Here is a 27,445-nt window from a genome sequence, read left to right on the forward strand (position 1 = left end):
GTGTGTGTATATATATATATATATATATATATATATATATATATATATACATAAATTCACTACATAAATAGATAAGATGGGTAAAACACACATGACATTTTCAACAGATCCAGGAAAATCATTTCATACAATTCAAAACTCACTCATTTAAAAAAATCACAAATTTAAGAAGAACGCGTATATTAAAATTTTAGAACAAATATTATACTTATTGGGAAATATTAGCAGTCTTTTTTGAATCAGGAATAAGACACGGAAGTTTGGTATCACCATTCCTACTCATCATTCTTGAGGTCCTAAAAATAAAGTAAGCACAAATCACGCTGAGAATTCTAACCTGAACATCTCCTACAGGACATAGTTTCAATGATTATAGTTTCAACTAGCATAGCTCCTAACTGGAATTACGTAACTGGGACCCAGTACTGTGATCAAAAGACAGGAGTCCAGGGCAGGATCTCTGACCTACAAGGGTTAGGCTGTTTGCTGTTGAAAGTTTTTCATATCACATCCTAAAGTCTTGAGTAATTCAGCATTGAAGGAAATAGACCCCGCAGTTCAATCTAAATACAGATAAGCAAAAATTGTGCACAAAACTTGCAACCAAAACCATTTCAACAGTATAGCGTGCAGCCAGAACAGGTAAGTCTGAGTTAAGTCCAACTGTATCACGTAAAATTTTTTTTTTATTCTATCTCTACTCTGTCAATCTAGTTTAAGGAAGGTCTGAATAAACCAGCAGTTGGAGGGATTAGGCTTCAGTGGTTGTCCATAGAGAGACAGTGGATATGTCCTGACTGAATCGTGGAGTCCTCAGTCCACCTAGACTCTCAGCTGACACTTAAGTCACAGACTACATCTTGGAGTTTAGGAGGGCAGAGCTCAGTGGGGTGTAAGGAAGAGGTGACCCTGGTTCCTAAAATCTCACAGCCAAATGCTCCTGGGTGCATCATTCATTTACCATATCACTGTGAGGATGCTGCAAGCACTGACCTCCCTCAATCCCCTTAGGGGCTGAAGCTGCCAATGATAGTTTGTGGAGGCCATGATCCTGCCACCACCATGGCAGCCAAGGACACCTGGGCTTAGATCCAGGCCAGGGGCCTGATGTTCCCAGCAGTGAATGGCCATGTCCACAAATCCAGTGGAAGTAGATGCCTTAGAGGCCCGAGCAGTGGTGGCAAACCGTAGGTGCCTGCAGCCACCTTGAAGTGTTCCTGCCTCAAGCTCAAAAGCGAGGCTGGAGATATGGCTGTGGGTTCTGAGGGTGAATGAGCTTGAGCATTTCATGTGCATGTTTCTTGACCATTTGGATTTCGGCATCCATGAATGGCCTGCTCAAGTCCCTTGACCATTTTCAGTTGGGCTATTTGTCTCCTCCCCTACACATGAGGAACACTTTAATATATTTTGGATGCTAATCCTTTATCATATGTGTTATAAAGATCTCTTGATTCCTGTCATATTTGTTATGGTGCCTTTTTGATGCACTGAAGATTCTAATTTTAATGTCAAATTTAGTCATATCTTTCTTAATGATTAGTGCTTTTTGTGTCAGTTTTAATTATCTCAAAGTTATAAAGCTTTAGTCCTGTGTTACTTTATAGTTTTTCTTTTCATATTTAGGACTTTAATCTGTCTGAAATATGTCTTTGTAGAACGTGGAATAAGTCTACCTTTTTTGTTTTGTTTTGTTTCCCCATATGGATAACCTATTGCTCTAGAACTTTTTACTGAAAAGATCATCTTTGCATCCCAACCTATAATATCAGCTCTGTCATAAATCAATTTTTAACTGTCCTTTTGTCTAATTCTGGGCTTTCAAGTCTGCCTATTGAATTATTTGCCTATCCCTGCACCATTCTTCATTACTACAGACTTACAGTAATAATGTAAGGCCTCCCACCTAGTTCTTATTCTTAGACTTATCTTGGTTATTTTTGGTTTCTTGCCCTTATAAAAAACTTATATCAGCTTGTCAGATACACCCACACCTACACACCTGTTAAGATTTTTATTGTAATTAAAAGAAGGAAAAGAAAACAGAATCCTTATACTCAGCGAGGGAAAATTATTTACGGCTAAAATTCATCATAAGTATTTATTGCCTGATGGGAGAGGATTTTTACAAATTTATGATTAAGTCTACTCTTTTATCTCTATAAACAGGTCTTTATAATGTACACAGGTTGCTAGAACAGAATCTGAAGAGAACAGTCTAACAAAAACACAGTGATCCATTTGAATCTACAGAATTTCAGAGTTAGCCTACACTCAGCAATTTCTGTATTTTCTTCATTATTTTATTACATGTATTATCGGTATAATAAGAAGCAAATTCCTTTAAGAGAGAATAATTTGCTCACTCCAATAAAACACTTCATTGTTTATATTTTGCACTGTTGTCTTAGACGCTTTTCAATTTTTTTGAGTATCTATGTAGGTCATGCCTAACAAAGAATTAATATTTTATGTTTTATAATTCACATTTTTAATAACCTTATAATATAGATACCATTATCTCCACTTTATAGCTGCAGAAACAATCTTAGAGAGGTTAAGTACAAACAGCCAAGGACAAACAGCCAAGAAATGGTAGGACCTGGATCGAAAACCAAGTTTTTCTAACTTTAAAGTAGATCCAATAAATGTTTATAATATGTATAAAAAATGGCAATAGAACTCAGACTTGGAAGAGACCAGTCTGGATATATTGTAAGTGATTAAAGATGTATGATATTAATTGAGATTTTATTTGCTTAAATCATTCATTGTTGATAGGTTGAGTCTACAGCAGACCTTGTGATCTCTACTCTGGAATTATTCTACTTAGCTGTGGCTAGATCCATGCATTGTCTCTCTTGCCAAGATCCTAAGTTAGTCCAAGGAGCCTCACATACTGGTCTATAAACTATATTAAAACTACTGCAAATAACTGCTTAACAGACTGTCTTGTATATCATTTAAACCAGAAGTTCAGTGGCAATATGCCACCACAACTTCTTTCTGATTTGGTAGCTATAAAAATTGCTCTAGCATCATTTCTTTTTGAGAATATAAATTTAAAAAATCCTTTCCCCTACCCCCATATACACATACTTGATTTAAAATATGATTCTACTTACAGTGAAATTCTATCTATCTGGTCCACTAAGAAAATAATTCAGTACAGACAGCTAGTTTCCTTTTTTTCTGTACAAATTATATGAAGCAAAATTTAATCTTTTAATCTGAAAATGTCAATTAATATAATAAAAACATCAAATTATATAAAAATACATTTAAGTGCTTATACCTGAACTTTATGCTGTTTCTCTTTTATCCTGTGAAGTCATTTTACCTGTTCAGATGTGCCTATTCTTAAAACTTAATTTTTTCCTCTAAACTGGTAGTTTTTCACATGCACTACATTTTAGATACCAGACTACAAAATAGTTAATATCGTATATGAATTAATTGTCAATGGATTCATAATAATAACATGCCCCGCCCCATTCTCTCCAGGTCCCATAACAACGCATAAGTATTTGGATTTGGCCCAGAGAAATGAGGTTTCAGCATAATTTAATTTAATTCAATTCAATTCTACATAATTCAATTCCTTTCAACAAACTTTTGCAGACATCTGTGGCTAGCCTAACATTCCAGGAACCTAGGTCCCTGTCCCTTACTCCAGAAGCAGATTCTGAGAAAAGGTTTTGAGTGCCATAGTGTTTAAGGGAGTGGAGAATTCAGGCAGAGAAGAAAAGGAAGTCAGTATAGGGTGTATTCATGAGTAGATAGAGGGCCACTACAGATAATGGGTGGGTCAGTCCCACTGGGTCCCTCCAGGACAGTACATGGAATACCATTCAGAGTTATCCCACCGAAGGGAAAAGGAAGCTGTAGTATAATTAGGCATTATACCAGGAGAAAAAACAAAACAAAACAATATAAATGCCTAGTGTTGGTAGAGGGCTACTTCCAGACACGCTAATTCCCAGCAATTTTAGGGTACCTTCATGCACAGCCCAAGCATGAGGCCAAAGAGTCACAGGTATATATAGAAGGAAGTCCTTGGCATGTACAGAACCAATGAATAAAAAGGATATGTGGGTGATGAACCAGTAGCATCCACTTCAACATCCTAAATTGCACAAGAAAAAAAAAATCTATACAAATTCTGTTTCTCTATCCCTGGTTCTGCTGCTTGTGCCAGTTGACCTGAATCAATCAAATATGCTTCAAGCAACTTCTGTACAGAAATTCTATATTGGACCCTGTAGGAAAAACAAAGATGTGAAAGACAGTCCTTACAGAACCCACTGGACCAGTAGTGAGCTTTTACGATTCTATAATCTGATAGAAGAGTTCTACACAGACTGTCTAAACTCAAAGAGACTAGATTTTAGAAGCTGTAACTAAGTGCAGACAACTATATATTGTGGAACATACTATATATTCCACAATACATAACACAATGCATGTTTTCCCCCTGAAGAATCAGGATTTCCATTGGTTAAAAACTATTTCTGCCTTCTTCATTCTGGTCCAACTTAATGTCTATCCAAAATTAAGAGGAAGCCAGTGGAAAAAGGAAGAAAGAAAAAGGAGGAGAGTTCATGATGTTGTTTATAGTTAAAAACATGTAAACATTTTCTAATGATTGAAAGTTAATGTTTACAAGTTTAGTAAAATATGCTTTGTTCATGTACAATAGTGCATTTGTTAACAGTGACATATTTATCTGGCCTTTCCAAGTCCTAGGAAAAAATTATGTCAATTTTCCCTCAGACTGCCTTCCTATTCTGTCACACAAATTATTTCATGAAACATGAATCCAAATGTTCTGTTCTTTTTCAATTTACTTTCACCACAAATTCCAGAGTTCTGCACTTCATGGCTTTTCAGTAACAATTCAGTCTTTTTATTCTAATGGCAAAAACGCAATGCTGCTGTCTTTAATCAAGTAATTTTTGACATGTCTTCAATAGTGAAGATTCAGCCTTTTGTTTTAAAGGAAAACTTTTAAAAATAATTACAGTGATTTAAAATGATATTTCAATGATACATTTTCAGCTCTTGTAATTGACTACATTTTCATGACTACATTTTCTCGTCAGTTTCTGTAAGGCTTTTGCTTCTTATTTTTTAAGGCAATATCTGTAAATACAAAAAAAATTATGTTTCAAAGGTTTCTCATTGGACAAGCAAATATTTATAAAATACATAAAATATCTATAAATTTAAGATAGCCTAATATCCTATGTCGTTGCTAACAAGTCTAAGATCTAATACTGGACATATATCTTTATTAAGCAACTCAAACCAAACAAGCTAAAGTTAACAAACTGTAAAGGTCATCCAAATGTAATTGTCAGAAAAACTGTTGTTCCTTTAAGTCATCATCCAGGCAAAACAAATCTGCAAAATGACATGGTCTATAACGACCTCTAAAGATCGGCCCTGCCTACATTTCTAGCCTAAATTCACAACATTGCTGCCCACCCCCATAGCTTTGAAATGAGTAGCTCTTTCTGTTCTTCAGAATTTTAAACACCTACCTAGAATACTTTTAACTTCAGGTATTTACCTGCCTAATCCATACTCATCCTTTCTTTCTCAGATATGTGTAGCCTCCTTAGAGATGTTTTCCTTGACTACTAATATAAAGTAGAACTCTATCAGCATTGTCTCTCTGAATATTCCTTCTTTTCCACATATACTTTGTCAGAATATGCATATGTGTATGTGTGCACTGGGTATTTATTTATAGGATATAAGGCATTGAGGCCAGGAAGAATTTCTGTTTTTTATGTTATCAGGCACCCATTATCTATCACACTTAGTGACTACCCAATTAATATTTATCAATTAAATTTTTTAAAAACTGAAAAATAAATAATTTTTATTCAAAACCTTGAGATTAATAGATATCTAAATAATAAATAAATTTATTGCTTATTGAGATTAATGAGATGCGTGACTTGCTGAATTCCTTGAGGCTGTATTACACTAGCTTTTCAAGAGCACAAACTAGAAATTGTTTTTGTTTCCTTATTCCTAGAACAGTATTTTGCATATTGTGTAGACATAAAAAGGTTCGTTGAATTATGTGAATCAAATGAGCATATGACAGTTCTCTATTTTTCATATTAGTCAGTGATATATATTCTCAATGCTCTTTATCTTCCACACTCTAAAAACAATTATATTCAATTCTGACATTTATTTTACTCCATTTAATTAAATAAACTCAACAGAAAAATTGAGTTAGGAAAAACTTATTGTTTGTGTTTTGTATTATTCAAAGCAGACTGTAAGAACTTCTGGATTTTGAACAAAATATATTTGTAAAGCTAACTGGCAAATGTTGACTTAAGACACTATTTAGAATTATCGTCTATAATAATGGAAGTCAATATGTTACAGAAGTCAGGATATAATAATCAATTATGAGAAAATAAGCTTTAAATCAAATTAATCTAGGCTAAAGTTTTGACTTAGCTACCTCAAACATATGACTTTGGGAAAATTATTTAGAATCCTTAAAAGAAGATTCATTTTCATCAATCATTAAATAGGAAAAATAGTACTCCCCATCTCTTTGGTAAGGATTGAGAGAGATTAAATTAAAGCAAGTAATATAACGGTGTCCATATTCATGCACATAGTAACTTCCTAATAAAGGACAGCTATAATAATACTGATTGTTTTTATTAATTATTGTTTTATTAGGTAATAGGTTTAAATTCCTTAATTTGTTATTTTCTACTCTTTATCTCTATTCATGAACCTATTGCCTGATACTTGTTCCAGCTCAGAAAAGAGTTTCTATTCTTTCACAAAGCTATTATTTTCATCTAAATTCTGCATCTAACTTTTTCATTCTCTCTTAAAAATTTTTTCTGAATAACTCCTTTTCATTCACACTTACAAAGGCATTTCTAAACTTAAAAACTGCCAACCTAATAATAAGGACAAGAATATATAAAGAAAGCCAAACCAGTTTGATGTCAGCAGAAAATACGCCCTGTAGCAAAATGGTCCGTGGCCAGATGATATTAGTCATCAAATGAGCCCTGATTTAGAATAGCTGAGGTCAAAAAGGAAGGGAAGTGTCTTGTAGCAACACATGTAAAACAGAGTAGCTGATGACAAAATCTTCCTCAGGAGAGGTATTAGAAATGTCCCATTCCCAACAAAAGTCTATTCTAAGACATCTAAATATATCTTTCTTCAAAGAGACAGCATTCATAAAGACTTGAGCCATCAATTCTCTAGAAAGCAAAGAAAGAAGCAAAATACGTTTTCTGTCAATTTTTTTCTGTGCCTTAAATCATATCATCACAAAGAGACTGAGTACATGGAACTCTAGAAGGTGTCATTCTTCAACATAAGATGTTTAACAGAGGCCCTACATGATAAAATGTATTATCTACATGTCAGCCCTGTTTCAAATTCAAGAGACTATAACTTCATGTAAATCCGATTTGGATATCAACTGCAAAAGCGATATTCTCTTTGGGACAATCATCTCATATAAAATGTGCTGATACTGTTCAACCTCAGTGCCTTAATTAAATCTGTCATATCCCAAGGATTTTTATTAAATAAAAGGAGATGACTCCTGCTAAGATTTTGAAAGATATGAAGTATCCACAAATATCAGTTTGCTGTAATATCAGTTTGTTATTGGAAGAAAACATTTTACATTTAAAAAATAATGCCTACCATCTAGGATATCAAAAAATCTCTGAGTCAGCATACTTATGTGCCCATTTGCAGTATAGTCACAGAGTTATAACATTTTCTATTTTCCCTGATAAGTTCTAAGTCAGCTGTAATTCATTAAGGAAGTTGTTCAAGCCAAATTAAATTTTCCAGAAACTGCATCATCTGACATAAAGGAAATCTGCTTCGGTAATAGGTTCAGAAAAGACCAGCTAGTTTTTAAGCATTACTCCTTTAATCTCATGTAATCCTGCGATGCATACACAATGCTTATTATACTCTCTACTATAATCATTGTGTACTTCACATTATTGCTTCAATGAACTTTTTGTCTACTGAATCATTATGAAAACATCATTCTAAAAATGGTTTTAGCTCTGTGCTTTGCCTCATTTTAAAACAATAATTTTTGCATTGAAACTATTAATTTCTGAGAAAAGGTGATTATTTTATGACATGTTAACATCTGTAGGAAAACCTGAGGTTGCTAGAGATCAATGAGAGAGGCATACGCATGTGCTTAGTGTAAAAGGTAAGAGATGGCTGTATACAAGATGGTTGTACTTTCTTTACTACAACCCTATTAGAATCAACATAAGAGCTAAAGTTGAGTAAAGAGGCTATTTGGCTCTTTATTCCTTGGAAACCAAAATGTCTCATTGAAGTATTTGAAGTGATACTACGGAGGGAGAAAGTAAAGGAATAAAGATATATAGAGTGGGTTCCAGTTCTCCAACTCCTGCTTCAATCTTATTACATTCTTCACCTTTGACATAGTCCTCTCATACAACCTACATATTCGCATATTACATATTGACATCTTCAAATTTTTCTTCGTATTGTGAGCACCTTCAGATGAAGTAATGGTATCAGAGTGACACAACCTGGCAGCTGACATTTTAAATTTGGCAGTTGCCATCTTTCTCCAGATAGCAATGTTTCCCTATTTTAATGTATATTCACATTTCCATTTTACTCTTATTTTATAAAAATAAAGAGGGACTAGAAAAATAAAATGCTGACACTAGTAACAAGCATAGGCCTCAAATATAATTATAAATGTAAGCTAGGCATGTAGAAAAAAATTAATTTCAACTGAATATTTCAATGGAAATGTTTCACTTGGGTAGGAAAATGCTAAAATAAAAAAACCATGAAATTGTGGGAAAATATTGTCAAATATTATGTTTAAACAATAATATATAATTAGAAATTACATGTATTAGCTTTCTTGGACTAGAACTTGTTATTTTACCACATGTTTTATTATTCAATTTTTCCTTTGAGAACATAGGGGGTTGTCTATTGTACTACACCATAATATTTTATTTCTAAGACTTTAAAATGTTACAAATGCCAAATCTATTCCAATCGCTTGCAATAATAATTAAGAAATTTGAAGCACAGAAAGTTAAAGAGACTAATCTAAGTTCACATAACAAAGTGTCAGTGGACTTTCTGATATTTCACAATCTATATTTGTGGAATCATGCCCTTCCTTACAGTGTGTATTAGTCAAGGTTCTCCAGGGAAACAAAACCAGGCATGGTGTGGGTTGTTTGTGTGTCTGTGAAAAGAGAGAGGCGAGATTGACTTTAAGGAAACAGTTCACACAATTGTGGGTCTGGCAGCTATGGAATCTGTGGGGTGATTGGCAGGTTAGACACCTGGGGAGGAGTTGACGTTGTAGCTTGAGTCCAAAGGCAGTCTGCAGGCAGATTTTTCACTTCCTTAGGAGACCTCAGTCTTTTTCTTATAAGGCTTTCAACTAATGGATGAGACCCACCCAAATTATAGAGGTTGATCTCATTTACTCAAAATCTGCTGATATAAATGTTAAACTCATTTAAAAATGACCTTCATAGCAACATCTAGACAGGTGTTTGACCAAATTCATGGGAACCATAGTGTAGCCAAATTGATGCATAAAATTAACCATCAAATGGTACTAAAACACTTGATTTAGGAAAAAAAAAAACCTGATGCTTTCAACATTTTGATGTACAACTATTCAAAGGCTTAAATTAAATCTAAAATCTGTAGCTAGAGTATTTTGCTCTGTAGTCAGAAGTTAAATATGGAAAGTTGAAAGGCAAGCTTGCTTACCCAGTAGCTAAAAAATATGACTGCAATATAAATTTTATTTATTTTTCTCAGCATAAAACTAATTTTCTGCAAGTTGGTTTTCACTGATGTTGCATTTTTTAGTTCCATGTTATACATATTTAGTCTTCCAGAAGGTAGCTTTATCTTGTCTAAAATGCCAATTTCTTAACAAGCTCCAGAGAATTTCCAGTAGGGCAAAAGGTGGTCAGTGGAACAGACTGCCTGCTAGAATACAATAATTTATTACTGTAGTCTCCATTTGAAAATGTGTGTTTAATGGCCTAGGAAAATGTTACATGGATTCAAGCGTAAGAACAATAATTTACTGGCAGACAAGTTCCGTGCTAACATTCTAACCCTAAAACAAATGGTTCCGTCATGTACACATGGGGGAAAAAGGTGTGTAAATTTAATTACAAAAAAATTACAATTTTATTTTGAATCCTAAAATATACTACCTCATGATTTTGATCACTTGGGTATGTAAGAATCATGGAATATGGTAACTGTCAAGGGATCTCGGAAAAACTATACTCCTTTTCTAGATGAGCAAACTGTTGCCCTTGATAAAGGTCAAGCAGCTTGTTAGGCATGAACCATCTCAGAAAACGAGTTGCCTTGAGTTCTCTCCCAGTGGAGAAAGTTCTGAATCCAAAATTACATTAAATCAAATTTGTAGAAATCATCCAGTAAAAAATCATGCAATCTAGCAGTTTACCAACTAGCTAACTGTAGAAAAAAAACTCTCAAATATTTTCACAATAAACTTTTTTTTTTTTTAACAATGGAAACAATATGGAATGTTTCTCAGTGAAACAGTAGATCATAAAGCAGCATTAAGGGAAGTTCAAAAACATGAGAACACAGTGGTTTGCAACCAGGTAAAATGTAAGGAATTGCCCACCGAGAAAGACACTAATATTCTAGTGTTATTAAGAAGTATAATGAAAATATATTAAGTTCTATTTTTAACATGATGAAAAACAAATTTATAATTATATTTTATAATTCCTTTTTAAAAAATGTCAAAAAATCCTTACAATATCTGAAAATAGAGTGGGTCCTCATCAAATTCTCGATGGAGTGGAAAAGGTTTTGGAAGAACTACAGTGTTATAATAATACTTAGTCATTTTCAAGGAACAAATGTACTTCTCAATATATCAGAAAAAACAAATAGATTAAAGATATACTTATTAAATTTTATTGATATGTTCTCTCCCTACTAGTAGTATCATTCACAATCTAAGTGGAAAGGTCGGGGTTAACTCTGCAACCTTGATCTTACATCTTTTTGCTTCTAGTCCATTTTTTTTTTCTGTCCTCAAAACAACTGAGTAGTAGGTAATAAGAGTTAGACAGTGTTTACATTCCCCTGCCCCTAACATGAGGAGAGATCTGTGAAAACATTAATATGGCTATGTCATCAAGAGCTAATGATTTTCGCCTCTTTCATTTTCCTAAGGTGGCCCTTAGATTTGTGCCTGTTTTCACTCTCAAAAAAAACCTTTAAGCTCCCTCTTGAGATAAGAAGAGAGCTGTAGATAAGAACAGTTCTAACTTCCCCTTAGAGAGAGAGATTCTATTTAGAAGTTGGTTGTGTGATTTGTTTCTATGTGTAAATAAGGTCCAAGTAGTTACTTACATGATTTTCATGATGGAAATATAGAAATATTAGTAATCACTATTAGAATGTTTGAATGGTCTCTTCTTAGGGTTTTAAAAACACTAAAAAAAAGAGGAATTGGACAAATGAATAAATACAAGGTTATGGGTAGATTTTCATAGGCATAGAGTGGCTATATAAAATAAAGGTGACATAAGTCTAAGTGTGGACTTGTTTAATAATCAGCCAATCTCCATTAAAAATCTGAAAAACAAATCGACCCATGGTAGAGACAAAGACTCAGTCATGTATCTAGTCCTATTTTTCTTTCTATGTACATCTCCTTTGTCTTTTGGTCTTTGTTAAATGATTAAAATGTTTGCCTCTACATTTCTCAGCAACAGATTATAACAGAACAATGACCCAGTACAATACTAGAAGACTTCACTCCTAATATTGCTATCTTTCCTGACATTGCTGATGCTGCTGACTATATTACTTCATGACCTGGAACAAAGATGTATGTTGTATGCTCCTAGGCTGAACGGAACATTGGAGGTCATATCCATAATTTCAGATGAAAAAAGGAGGAGACTCAAATGGAACGACGCATTTAGTCATTCTTTAATTAACAGGGGCTACAGGAATAGAACTTGGTTCTCATAAACTGCTGGCTGAAAATTTCCAGAATACAAATCTAAAAATAGATTTAGAATAAGGCTAGGAAATTTAATGATGGACATCACCCCAAAATTCCTGCTTTGAAAAACCTGGATTCTAATTTTAAAGCCATGTTCGCTGACATTTTCATTTTATACCCATATTCATTGACAAAGTGCTTCACAGACACAGGAGCAAATCTGATTATAAACAATAGTGATGATGTCAATAAATGTGGTAACATAAATACCAAAGCTGACTCTTCTTAAAAATGATATGAAAAGTTCTCTGATAAATATTTAGATAGATGGATAAAAACAGTCTGCAAATAACACCTGGTACCCACTTTCTGATGGGTAGAATAATCTGATATCTCCTCAATATACTGTGTAAATCAAAAATTTGTGCTGTGTATTTTATTAGCTAATACCAGGGGGTATTTTAAATTTATTTTTTAAAAATAGCTTTTTTGAAGTATAATTGGTGTACAAAAAAAAAAAAAACTGGGCATATTTAATGTATACAGTTTGATCAGTTTGGCCACATGTGTACATCCATGAAATCATCATCGCAATCAAGGTAATAAACATATCCGTCCCCTTCAAAAGTTTTTCCCTGCTCCTTTGATGTTGTTTTCTTGTGGTAAGGACGCTTAACATGAGATCTACTCTCTTAACACATTTTCAAGTGCATAATACTGAATTATTAACTATAGGCTCTATGTTGTACAACAGATCTCTAGAACTCACTCATCTTGCCTAACTGAAACTTTATACCTGTTGAACAGCAACTCCTCACTTTCCCCCACCCTCAGCACCTGGCAACCATCATTCTACTCTGTTCCAATGAGTGCAACTATTATAGACCCTACATGTAAGTGGAATCATGCAGCATTTGTCCTTCTGTGGCTGGCTTATTTCACTTAACATAATGTCCTCCAGGATCTCACCATGCAAAACCGTTCACTAAACGTGTGGTGTATGTCTGAGGGTAAGGGAGGCAGATGATGACAGGTGAAACTACTTCAGTTAAATATTGAGAAATTTTAAGGCTTAGTAGTAGATACATGGAAGTTAATTTTACTATTTTTTTCAACCTTTGGGATTGTTTCAAATTTTAAAAAGAGAGGAGGAAAAAAAAAACCCTCACTGTGCCTCATCCATCCATCTGTCCAGTTGAAATAGATTCCTTTTTTTCATTTTTTTTTTTCAGTGTGACAGTTCATAGATAATTCAACATTAGATACTTCTTAAATTACTGGTCTCACTCAGCAACATTTCCATGCCCCTGTCCACCCCCCTGTCTTTTTCCTCTCTAAACAAAATATTTTCTTTGATTCACCCTTTGTTCATTTGTGTAAACACAGATATTTATGCAGGTGCATATATGCTGTACCTTTAAAGCAGATCCTAGCTGAAATTACCAAGCAAGAGATCCCAGTTAATCTTACTCCTTCTTCTCCTTTATTCGGAGGAAGGCTAACTTCATAAACTGATATCTGCTTCTGGCTACTAAATAGTGATTTTTGAGAATTCACTCTGGTTTCATTCATCTACTTATTAACCCAATGTTTGTTGAGTATGAAGTAAATGCTAACATTGTACGAAGAGCAAGGTACACAAAGAAATATAGGACACAATCTATGTGTTTTCCGCACAATACTAAGTAGCAAGTCAATAACGGGATGTGTTTTAGTATTCCTTAATATTCTCGAAGCAGTAAAGAAGGATATCTAAGGTACTCAGATGAACTGGAAGGTTAGGTATGGAAAACATTCTGTAGGAAGTACTTCCTGGGGATAGTAGTAAAAAATAAATACAAAGGTAGGAAGAGGACACTAGGTATAGAGTTCAACCCAAGGAGAAGCATTAAACAGACTGACAAGGTACTGTATTCAGAGAACTATAAACAGTTAACTTTTAATACATCATGAGATGGAAAGTAGGAGATGACTAGAGATGAGGCCATTGATCTAGAAAGGTCAAGATAACAGAGAGCTTCATATCACATGTTAAAGATCTTGGACTTTATCCTGTAGGTAATTAGAAACCAAATGTTTAAACAAGTAAATTATGTGATCAGATTTCCATTCTAGATAGATCACGGTAACCATTCTATGCAGATGAGAGATCATAATTATGGGCTTAATATAGGGCAGTGAAAATAAGGATAAGGAAATAGGTTAAACTGTTCAAAAAGTTAATTTATAAATGAAGCAGTGTTTAATATCTAATTAGATGTGAGGAATGAAATAAGAGTTCAGGGAGGGAAAAGCAAAGGATTACTTAGATTTTTTTTTTTTTTTTTTTTTAGTTTAGTTGACCAGGTAAATGGTTGTTCTAATAAATTATAAAGAGAACACTGGAGGAAAAAAAATCAATCATATAGATGATTTCAGTTGAGATTTTTTTCTTAGGATTGTTTTGTGGGATAAAAGAAGTAAAACATGAAGACTTAGTCCTGGGCCTGGCATACAGTAAATATTCCATACATGCTACCTATGATTAGGAAACTTAAGGTGAACAAAGCAGATGATGATCTTAGGCAGTTAGCTACAAAAATTCTGAGATCACTTAGAAAGATCTGAAAAATAAGAAATTGGGAACTCAGCATCGTATTTGATATTATAATCCTAAATAAGTTGAACCAGAAATAGTGTGTAAAAATACAAACACATAAAATGAAATAACAACAAAACAATGAGGTAAGTTCAGGCCTTAGGCAAACGCCAATTGTGAAGTCAGCAAAATGAAGGAACAGTAAGATTATATTAGAGGATAAAATTTGACATAATATAGAAAAAATATATATTAATATAAAGAAAAGCTAATTTCTTTGAAAATTATAACCCAAATATTAAAAGCCAAAAATTATTAAATCTATAGCCTTGAATGACTATCTGTGAACTGTCAAACAGAGCAGATCTGAGAGGATTGGCTTGGATTTCAACTGAAATAGCTAAATTTTTTGAAGTCATTGTTGGACTTGATTTTTTAAAACCTGCCCTGAAAATATTTTAAGAAGTATACTTCCAGAATATTATGATAATGTTATAATAAACTGTTAGTGCTAAGTTTTGCCTATTCCATATTATGAAAATAAGTATTTTTCTTAAAATGTAAATGTTTGGATATATAATGACATGACATTAAAAAGTCTAGAGTAAAGCTTTTGTGTCCAACTAAAGCTTTAAGAACAATATATTCAATCTGTTTTACTGGTAAGATTTAACACTTTTCCAGTTGACTATTGTAATAGAGTGAAACCAAAAGATGAATCAATGCCCACTCTATATTAAACAGATGTTTTTGTCATCCAGCTTTTTTTATTAATCATAGAAGAGAAGCCTCAATTAGAATCATCCCCTTGAGTCCCATATTTTAAGAAACCAAAATGTTATTTTTTCCTCTGTGAGTAATGTCATCACAAATTATGTATTTAATAATATTCTCCAAATGTTATCTTATTTTGCTTCTCTAGATGAAACAAAGGGTAATAATCAATAGAAAAGTAAATTAACCCCCAAGAAAACACCAAGATGAGCATTTGGTAGTAAAGAAACAGAAAAGTGCTCAGAGATGAAATTTATAACTTGGCAGACAAGACATCTGAACATGACATTTTTAAAAGACAATGATTTACTGCCATAGGTTTATAAGCAACATTATTAATGCCTCCAAATGAAAACAACACAAAAAAACTGCTATGACACAATGGCCTATATTCTTCACATTACAGTATTACCTGCTAAATTTCCTACAGGGAACACTTAAGATTGCATTAAAAAAAAAGTAATTTCTAAGTAAAAATACAACCGGGAAATGATACACCCATAGTTTTATGAAGACAAAATGTCTAAGAAATTATATCGATTTATGGATTATAAATTCCCACATTTAATCAACTGGGAAAACTCACATTCTATTGTTTTCAAACTGCTATATTATTCTTCTACATCTCAATGTAGTGAGACGGCCAAATTAAACAATTTAAACACCATAGTCAGATATTCAGATTTTACACTAAAAATATTCTCATCTTAGAAAAAATATTCAAATCAATTATAATTTTAAGGATGGCATTTTCCATATTGTGTCAATATCTTTTATAAGTACTTAAATTGTTTTTTAATACTTCACCTATTTTTGTCATGATTGAATCATTTCAATTGATTTAGACCAAATTTACTTTAGAGAAATTAGCGATGTTGAAATCTAGTAAGCTCAAAAGATAAAGTACATAATTGAGCAAACAATATTGCCTAAAGCAATTGATCCCTTTTAACTCTATCAATTATCAATGGAATATGTTTTATGATAGATCTTTATAAATCGATACCTAGAAATGCCTGTATTTCCCCTGTTTGACTTGTAAAAGAGAAGTTTGGGTTTTTTTTTTCGGAGATTTCCCCAAGTATCTTATAAAATCTATCATTTAGGAATTCCTTTGGAATGAATGAAAAACACTCGTATTTAACAGTTTCGATTAAAAACTGTCACACAATTATTGACAATAATAAATAATAATAATATAATTATAACTTATTGCTGAGATTAAGTCTAGAAAATGAAGTAAAATAATCATTTGCTGATTAAAGTTGTACATTAAGTTGTATAATGGGATATACAGGCCTGCATGATCATAAAGGAAAGATTCATACTCTCAAAAATTTTCTTTCTTTCTTCCATAAAATTGAGTTATAAAAAAGTCTCTTTTTGATTTAAGAAAGAGACGGAAACATTTTTAAATAAAAATTTTAAATTTCAGGGCTCAAATCCAATAATTTTTAAGATTATTTTTTATAGCAAAAGAAAAAGAAAGAGCATCGCATCTTTTGTGATTCCCAGAACAGCAACACACGAAGAAGTTATGATGACATCTATATAACTTCTTATTAATTTAATGAAGAATATATCCATCAGGTTAGGTCTAAACCTAAACATATGATTATTCTATTGGAAAAAAATGAGAAATGAGAGCACTACAAAATAAATATTTTAAATGAATTATAATTAACAAATAAATTAACATACATGTTAATAAATGACAGAACAATTACTCAAAATAAATCTGAGTTCATCAAGTACTTCATAATTTAAAAACATTTACTCATAATGATTTGTTAATATATCATTTATAATGTTAGCTATATCCAACTCCCAACATAAATACTAGCTCAATAAAGAAAAATATTGGTATTTTTTCACTTAATAGACAAATATACGAGTAAAAATTCTTGAACCATGGAGAATGCCTAAAAATTATCATCTATGACACTGCTCAACAGTAGGAGTTGTAGTTGAATATATATTCTGGTTAATAGAACATTGCTGATAGAAGTAAAAAAAAAAAAAAGTTTCTTCATATGATTTAAAATGGGTATTTTCTACCCATTAAATTAATATTTAATGATGAGTTCAGAAAGAAAATAAACACTATCACAATTATTATTTTTTGTATTTCTAAAAATGCTACCCAATGCAATTAGCTAGGAAATAATATAGCAAGTACAGATACTGGAAAATAAATAGCAAAACTATGATTTTTTTGATGATATGACTACTTACATGGCAACCTAAAAAGAAATCGACTGACAATTTATTTGAATATATAAGAAAGTGTTCAAACTGAATAATGAAATTGTTTTCTTTTCCTTTATATATCACAAATCAAAAATATAAATAAAATAATTAATTATAGCTATAAAAATATAAAATATATAAAAACAAAAACAGTAAAAACTGTGCAGGACCAATTATGAAGTAATACACATACATGTGTGCACATGTGGACAAACATATTCACACCATTAAAGAGTAACATCAAATATCAGATAACTAGACAGAAAAACACATGCCGTACTGCACAGTGAGATAACTTCTGATTATAGAAATGGTAAATCTTCTCAATCTATTAATCAAAAGTTTTGCAATAAAATTCCCAATTTTTCAAATATACCTTAACATTTTTAGCATTTGACTTTTATCTTTAAAGACTATATTGAAATTCTAAGTGATTTCAAGATTATTAATAGTGCTGAACACATTTAGACATATGAAAAAGCTTGCTGTGGCCATAAATTCAAAGAATATACTAACATTTTGGCTTTAATTTAGATTTTTTTAAAGTTGAATTCAGATTGATAAGAACTTACAAGTTAACCTTTCTATGCCCCCTTTTCATTGATCCCATAAATGTTTATTATGAAAGAAACTACCAAAAAAAAAAAAAAAAAGCTATCATTATATTAAAGGTCATGTTGAGACTGATCACAATCTATGCGTACTTAAAGATCAATACATGACCAACAGTCTTGTCTAGCTCTCTTCCTTCTGGATTGTTATTTGATGGGACTACTTGCAAAACTAATCACTGTTTGCAATTTTCCCAATTAACATGAGTCATATTAAAAAAAAAAAAAAGTGGACAAAAAGAGAAGAGGTTCTCAACCTTATTCCCTATACCACACTTCTCAACATAGACATTCCTGGCACTGTCTTGCCTAAATCTAGATTTTAAATGTTTGTTGCTTTTCAATTATTTTAAACTGTAATACTGTTTGATAAACAAACAAAAAATATTTCTCCAGAGGTCCTCCAGGGGTTTTGTGAGCTTATCTTTTTTTGAAATCTACCCTCAGCTGAGAATCAAAGCCCAAGTCCTATTGATCTGAGTAGCTGAATTCTTCAGAAAGTATTAGAGTTAAAAGGTAAAATTGATTGCATTTCATTCTTATAGTTGTCCAATATTCAAAACAAAAGTATTGTTGCTAGTATTTGATCATACAATCTTCTTATCTATGTGTGTGTGTGCATGCATGTGTGTGTATAAAATCGATTTGCATTGTATACTCTTTTTTCAGTAACATTATTGGAATATCACAATAAATATTTATTAGGATAGAAAAAGATAAATGATACTATCTGTTAAATAAATAATTATTTTTGAAACTAATTCTTTAAAAAAATTATGAAAGCCTCTTTATCAGAAACAAATTAAAATTTATCCTAGCAACAGCATGGTTTTGTCACCTTTGATCATATCCACTTCAAACTAAATCTTTATAGACCGGAAATCCTAGACTTATCGCTATGTAAGTAGACTATGTGTATTTGTCACTACGTATAAAAACCGTTTCTTCCCTCGAATCACTTCAGTTGGCTCTCCCTTTGAACTATCTCCATCCCTGAAATCACACTCATCAGCAACAAAAGCACAATATGCCACCACCTCTGCTGCCTCTCAGGCCATCTGCAGCTAAAATGGCTGTGAATGAATCACTCTCATGAATCATCTGTTTACATTTATTAAGATAACAGAGAACAAATGATAACAAAAAGTGTATTAGCTAAATGATGAATATGCTACCAGAAGTTATATATGATATCAACAAAATGTCAGGAAGGCAATATGGGACTATGTCTTACCTGTCAAAAGTTATTTCCAAAATAAATGGACCTTAGGCAGCATGGCCAATGCTTTCATTTTGGCTGTCTTAATGATCAAAGCAAATCACTGCATGATGGATTCAGCTGTTTCAATCACAATGAAGGCCAAAATGAATGGATTAGATGTTCAGCTGTCCTGATCATCCGAAAGAAATAGATATGTTCTCAAAGTTAAAAAAAAAAAAAAGTTGCTGTGATTTGATGATATCTGAAAGTGACTAAAATTGTACCTTTATACAGAACAAATATTCCATAGATTATAACCAGTCTGCCAGTTATATTTGCCCTCTACCAAATTATCTGAATCTGGATTTCATAATTGGAATGCGATGATATATATAAAGAAAAAAAATCACTACCATTTACTGAATAAATTTTAGTGTTTCATAGGCCTTCATTCATTCATTTCTCACAACAATCTTCTGAGATGAGTACCGTTATTACCCACATTTTAAAGGTGAGGAAATCAAGGCATGAGGTCACACTTGCATAAAATCATGTAGCTAAAAATTGTGTGAAACTGAATAGCTAGTAATTGAGTCGCTCTATTGTCAAAGCTTGATCCCTTTATTGCAATATAATTTAAAAACAGTTAAAATGAATATTAAACCACAAATTAATGTAAAAAGTCAATTTTTACTTATATCGATGTAACTATAGTTCTAATAATTAAATTATGAAAAGTGAGTAAAATAGTTTATTATTTATAATGCTAATAAGGCAGTATTATATGTTAATACAATAATATACACTAATAACACTAAATCGATTTCAGATTACGTAAAATATTGAGAATTAGAAGTCATAGATTAACCCAAATCACAGGTAAAACTATACTATATTCAATTTTTGATATTCAGAGCATACAGAAACCATAAATAAGGCATAAGAGAAACCTGGCATTCACTTATTTCCCTAGCAGGCTTGAAATTAGACAGCTTCTTATTGCTGAACTCTTTGGGCTTAAAGGAAGTTTGGTCAAGTGTTGGGGCTGGGTTCCAGGGGAAACATAAAGGAACACCTCCCTTCCTCAATCAGAACAAGTACAGGTTTCTGTAGTGTGCTGCCCATAATTAACCGGCAAAGCAGGATGATGCCCAGAACTGCTGACGCTTGCCTCAATCCAGTTACCTGATTTTGACTATAAATGGCGTGGAAGTAATGAAGGAAGAACTAATTTATATACTTGAAATAGAGAAGGTCTTTCTAACAAAGTCACCAAAGCCAGAGCCATAAAAGAATAGGGGGGAAAAAATCAATGAGGTCAATCACTTAAATTCTCATTTTCTGTGCTGCAAAAAACATCATACACAAAATCAAAAGGTAAATGACAAACTGTGAAAATACTTGCAATTCCAATGACATATTATGCACGATAGCCAATTACCTTAATATATATATAAAAAAAACTCATAGAAATAAAATGACTAGCAAGAGAAATGTGGAAAAGTATATGACCAAATTATTTGCCCATAAACATAAAATATAAATGGCTCCTAAACATATGAAATAATACTCCGCATTATGCATAGTAAGGGCTATGTAAATTGAACTTATATTGAGATATTAGGCAAAAATTCAATAAGATTATTTTTTTTTACTTAACGCTATTAGTGAAGGTTCTGAAAAAAAACAGGAACTATTTTGCCCTAATGGTGTAACAATAATTTCTATAACTGGTGGGAAGAAAATTTTGGCAATATCTAACAAAATTGCAGATGCAAATACTTTTTGACACGGTAATAACTCTAGAAGTTTATCTTACTGCTAATTTTTCGTACTTGTAAAATGACATTTGTACAAGATTATTATAGACTTTGCTGTAGTAAAGAGATTAGAAACCATATGTTTATTAAGAAGGAACTGAATAATGCACACTCTGTTCACAAAATGGATTATTATTCACCTATAATAAAGAATGAGAAATTTCCTTATATATGGAAATTTGTATAATATGTATAATATGCTGCTTTCTGTACGATAAGCATACATTTGCTTTCATATGCTTAAAATTATCTCTGAAAGGATCTCTCCAAAAACTAGTAATTTGGGGGTTTCCTATGAAAGAGAACTAGGAAGTAGGAATACTTTTACTATAGATACTTTTGAAAGTTTCTGAATATTGAACTATGTGAATGTGAGCTATTTGAGCAATGTAATTTAAAATAATGATCTGGATTTCAGACCCCCAAATTGGTGTTTCATTTATTCACGTTTAGGAGACTGAGATTTGCCTTCCACAAGACTGAATATAAATTCATGATTCCCTTTCCAGTGATGCTATGTATCTAAACAAAAGATGTTAAGAAAGAATGAGACGTTATATATATATATACTTGACCAACATTCTTATTTTATATACCTGAACTCTTAAAAAGTTCTTTTATGTCCCATTATTTAGTTATACTTGTACAGAAAACAGCATTTTAGTATCACCTGGGACAAATAGGTACTAAGTAAACATGTCTCAGAGAAAGCATTTTTCAGTAATAATAATTTCTCCAGAAGTTGTAGTAAGAGCTATTTGATGATCTGGAAACAAATGATACAATATAAAATGAAAGCCAACTTTCTTTCTTTTCCATAGATCTGTAGCAAAAAGTAATTCCAGAAATTGCAGTTCAAGAAGAATCCTTTTGCAGGGAATAAAATATATAGGTAGCAGAGGAATTATCAGGTGGTAGCCGGTATAATAAATTACACTCTCAATCAATTAAATGAAAGGATATAAAATACATTGAATCAAAGTTGAAATCCTGATTCCACATTTATTTCATCTTGATCAGTCTACTGATTTAGTTTACTAGTAAATCAGAGCATGGAGAGTTTATCTATTGTGTGTGTGTGACAAATAGCACCTAGAAGAATGTATGAGTTCCACTGAAATCACTTTATGCTAATATCAATAGTTTGAGAAATAAACTGTGATCATTCCATTTCAATGCATTGCATTTGTTTAAATTGTTGTGTTTGTGTTCCCTTACCATTGCTTAGGAGTTGCATTTTAAAATTCACTTTGTCCCTTACTCAGCTACTATGAAAGAAATGCATATTTTCTATGCATTACTAAGAACGTCAAAGTGAATTTAGCGAGGATCAAACTAAACTCAGGCCTTCTCCTTCTCAGTCCTTTCCTCCTAAGAAAATGTGTTTGTGTTTTTGGACTTAGTAAGTATTTTTCTGACCTTTAGCTACTGGCATTTTTTTTACCTCCTTTTTCTGGATTATCCAACTGTTTAATTTATTCTCACAGAGTCTCTTGGCCTTTAAAAGTTTAAAGGATCTATTAGAAAAGAAGTTTGTGATACACCATAATTTTACAGGAACAAATAAAAGGTCAAAGGACCCAAGCCCGGAGATGACAAGATAGTTCACTGGCAAATCAATACCAGGCTTTGTGTTGACCATGACGAAAGATTTATGAGCAAAGGGCAAATCATTTAGAGGGTTCAGGGAAACCCTGTGCTTGGGCAAGATCGTCCTCTCTGCTCTCTTATCTCACCTGAAAATCTGCCTGTCTTGCATCACAGTTCTCAGTAAAAATATCACAAAACATAAGTTTAAAGTCAAGTTCTAACATTTAATATATTTTAAATATAAGTTTTTCCACATATTTTCAATTAAATGAAGAAAGCGTACATTCAGTGAATAATATGAACATTAGGATGGCTCCATGGTTTAATAATTAATGAGTCCAGCTTCCACTTGGGTATGGGTAATGTCTTGAAATTCTTCCAAACCAGTCTCTGGAAAATGGAGGGTGTAGGTATAAGTGCACTATCCAGTAAGAGTGTGTACTATCTTAATGGGGCAATGCTTTTTTAAAAGATATGTCTACATCTAATTTCGTTAAAATTAAAGATCACTTTTTATTTAAAAAGTTAACACTTGGAAAAGGTTGAAAAAAAAAATTGGCCAAAATTTGCTTAGAATTCTAAGATTCAACCTAAAGACTTATTTCAAAATAGTCTTGTACATGTGTATACTTGCACTGTCTAAAAGGTAGCTGCTAACCATGTAAATTAATTAACTACTATGAATTAAGATGTGTAGTAAGTGTAAAATTCACATGGATTTAGAAGAGAGTATAAAAAAAGGATGTAGATCTCATTAAGAATTTTTATATTCCTTTTTTATATCCACTTAAACCTTAAAATGCTACCCATATGGATACTGAGAGGAATAAAACATATCATTGAGATTCATTTCATCTTTTTTCTTTTTTCCTTTTTAATGTGGCTACTATAAAATTTAAAATTACATGCAGTTTACATTCGTACCTCACATTATATTTCTATTGTTCTTTATGTATAAATTTTTTAGCGTGTATATATATGTGCATGTGTGTATGTACAAATACAGATATAGATAGATAGATAGATGATAGATAGATAGATAGATAGATAGATAGATAGATAGATAGATAGATGATATAGATATAGATGATATAGATATAGATATAGATATAGATAGATATATATAGAGAGAGAAAATACTTTCATGAAGCATGTAGAATTTTTTTTAAAGAAGCCGTTCAAAATACTACACAAACAAATGCTGGCTTTGAATGGCACAGGTTCAAGAATAGGTCACTAGAAGCTCAGCATAATACCCATAATGTCTAAGGAGCCTCCAGAGGGGAAAGTGATAGCATGTCTACATGTTTTAATCCCCCAGTAGCACAGGCAGTCGCTCTGGAAGACTGCAATAAGCTGCCTTTCCAGATAAGGTAATACAAGTGATTATGAAGAAAAGCTTTAAAATCCGCGCAGTAAATCACTAAAAAAAACAATGTGTTCAGAATTCTTAAGGCAAGTAAATTATTTTTCCTGGACTGTGCTAGTATGCTCTACTTTGTCGGTTTGTAAAGGTGGTCTTTGGAGACATCGTAATATTGGAATTGCGTTTATTTTTTATATAACATGAACTAGACACTTAAATTAGCAGCAAAGATTTATTTTCCTCTGCCAATGCCCTAAGATGAGGCTTCTTGCTACCACTAAACACTAGGGTGATGGTAAGAAAGATATAAATGTAAAATCTAATTTGTAATTTCTTTTGTAATTACAAACAAACTCTATCAACGAGTTCTTCTTTGGTTAAGTCACCACAAAATCAAGTGAGGTCTGGAGTGACAATTTCCTCTGTGAAGGCAAGACAAATATAAAACCCAAAAGTTTTTCTTCTTGTCCAGACATGAAGGTACATGTCAAATTTCACTAAAATGACCTAAATTCTTATAAATCATCAGTTACATTTTATTGCAGTGATGATTTGATATAACAAATTGTTAGCAAAATGATGCAAATTTGATCCTCCCCACTCCCCGAGCAAACCAAAGTCCAATCTAAAATGTTTCTCTGTGAACATCAAGCATTTCTCCAGTTAAAGCATTCAATACTATTTACATTTTTGATGATGGCATCCTTTCACATGATCTTTTAGATACGAAAAAGTCCTTAGGTCTATAGAAAATATAACTTTATAAATAGAATTTTGGAAAATGTAATATTTGATTCATTGATTCTACAACTATGAGATCACTTTAAGGATTCCAAACCTCAACTTCACTGTTCCTTTTTTTTTTTCTTTCTTTTTAATTGGTCTATCTAGACAAGCCTATGCTATGTTCATAGTGTAGTTAAATACCATGCATGACTCCTGACATTATGCTGTTATTACCTTAAAATGGAAACATTCATTTAAAGTATATAAGTGGTGTACTTTTAAAGAACCTTTCTGTGGTTTTCCAAAAGCATTCCAAAGAGGTTACTTACGTTGCTTTGAAACTGGTTTGAGTTATGGGAAGGCCATAGCCTCAGACCAGCAGCTGAGACAGCAAAGGAGATGAAAGTTTTTAGCTTGAGATCCAAGGGGAAACACAGCTGCTACAGCTGGCCTGCTCAGATCTCAACACTTTGTACAATGATCGAGAAGGCGATAATGCTGTGCCTCAGCTTGAAAAGTGCATTAATAAAAACAATCTTTAAACAGAACAGGAAAATCGATTAATCAAATCTAGGCTCCAGGCTGAAAATGAAATGGTTAAGAAAAAAAAAAAAAATGAAGGGGAAATCCTTTTAGATTCTTTGAGATACCCACTCCTGAGATATTATCTTGACTAAAAGACACCATACAGAGGGTGGAATATAACTTCTTAAGAAACCAAGTTTACCTTGGACAGGTACTTCTAAAGAGTTTCAAATTACTGTAATAGAAAATTGGAGTTTGGCAAATGTATAACTCCCATAATAGGTGCCAGAAATGTCTCAGGCTACAGTTTGTTTCTTTTAATAGTTATACTGCAGAACACATGTGTAAAGCTGGTAGATCTTAGTGATTAATTGTGCCAACATGTGGAGTACCTGAAGCTGTACCGCAAAGCAATTGTCTAAGGAGGACAAATGTGTTTCCATGAAACTGTCAGGGAAGCTATGGCAAAATATCTGGATAGGGCTCTTTTCCAAAATAATTACAAATATCAGAAAAATGTAAGACTCCTCATATTAACGACATCTTCCTTCCAAGAACTTCAAAGTTCTAAACAGCTATTATCTTATTAACTTAACAACCCAGTCAGGCAAATAAGAGAGTAGTATTATTACACCTATTATTACACCTATTTAAAGATAAGGGCTCTGGCTTGGTAAGGGCATGAAACTTCTCTAAGGCCACACACTAAGTTAAAGAGGAAATAAAACTAGGCCAGCTCATCTTGGTCTAGAAATACTTCACTATTCATTTGTGGTTAATTCTGCTCTCAAGGTAAAAAAAAAAAAAAAAAAGTTAAGAAAATTAAATGTACTACATTTTACATATATAATTGTTTTGTTTGTTTGTGAAACAATAGTACATTTGGAAAAATGGCAACAGCATAAAAGATTATAAGAATTAGCAGACAAGTGAGCCATCTTCTATTTTATTATATTTGTCAAAAGGCAACATAAAACCAATCTGTTCATTTTGAATGCTAAGATTACTTTTCTGCAAATAAACTATAACACCATAAAGACACAAGAAATATTCTATAATTTTGTTTTCAACAACCAAAGAAATATGTTAGTTCAAACAGATCTACTAGCTGTTTTAAAGGAAAAGGGGAGATTTGTTTATTTCATTTCTTCGCCCTGCCTATAAAAATAGAAATTTTAGAGTAATATCATAACTTCAGTCAGAAGTATTTCCTTTCAATCAATCATTCATCCACCTAAATTTGTTCTAGGTCCTGAGGATAACGCAGTGAACAAAGGCAATAACGTCCTCGCCCTCATGGTGATAAGTGGTAAGCAGAAAAACTAACACAGGGTTAAGGTTTTAGAGAGTATAGGGTGGGGGCGTAGGTTGTTTTGTTACACAGAAAATCAGGGAAATCCTGTCTTCATGAACAGACTAAAAGAAAGTGTGGGAATGAGCCAAGTGGGCATCGGTGGATAGAACTGTCAGGACACAAGTGTCCTGACAGCCTGAAGAGAAATGAGCCTGTGGGGAAAATAAGGTCAGATAGAGAGACTAGGGGAGAGAGAAGGATTGAGATCATGTCAGGTTCATAATCCTTGTGAGACCTTGGCTTTCACACAAAGTGAGACTGAAAGTCTCCAAGAGTTTAGAGCAGAACATGAAGGGGCTTATATTTTAAATAGACTTGAAAAAAAAGATGGGTGTGCGTATCAGGAAGAAGTGGAGGCAGGAGCTCACTTAGGTGGTAACTGCAGTAATTCAAGTAAAGACAATGGCGGCTCAGTCTGCCACAGCAGTGGCAATGGAGAAACAGGATGAAAGCCTGGACACATGTTGAAGGTGTAGATGATGAGATTTGCTGATGGATTGGATAAGTTGTATGAAAGGAAGAGAGGAATCAAGGATGACTTTATGACACTTAACTTGAGCAACTAGAAGATGGAATTTCTATTACT

The 27,445-nt window shown here is 32.6% G+C and overlaps 1 protein-coding gene across 6 annotated transcripts in view; it reads right to left on the reverse strand.

The window, feature by feature from the left end:
- Positions 1-27,445, reverse strand: part of ROBO1 (roundabout guidance receptor 1) — a 374,585-nt gene that overhangs the window by 184,950 nt on the left and 162,190 nt on the right. The window contains exon 1 of one of the 6 annotated variants that reach the window (XM_039855127.1): positions 13,480-13,651. The exons of 4 other annotated variants lie outside the window; for them this stretch is intronic. In XM_039855127.1, coding sequence (XP_039711061.1) covers positions 13,480-13,636 — 157 coding nt within the window. In that variant the 5' untranslated portion in view covers positions 13,637-13,651. Of the gene's footprint in view, positions 1-13,233; positions 13,652-27,445 lie in introns of those variants that run through there. One more of the 6 variants, XM_039855128.1, reaches the window with a different exon arrangement.

The sequence above is a fragment of the Pteropus medius genome, unplaced genomic scaffold (genome assembly GCF_902729225.1).
Source record: "Pteropus medius unplaced genomic scaffold, Ma_sr-lr_union100, whole genome shotgun sequence".
Taxonomy (NCBI): Eukaryota; Metazoa; Chordata; class Mammalia; order Chiroptera; family Pteropodidae; genus Pteropus; species Pteropus medius.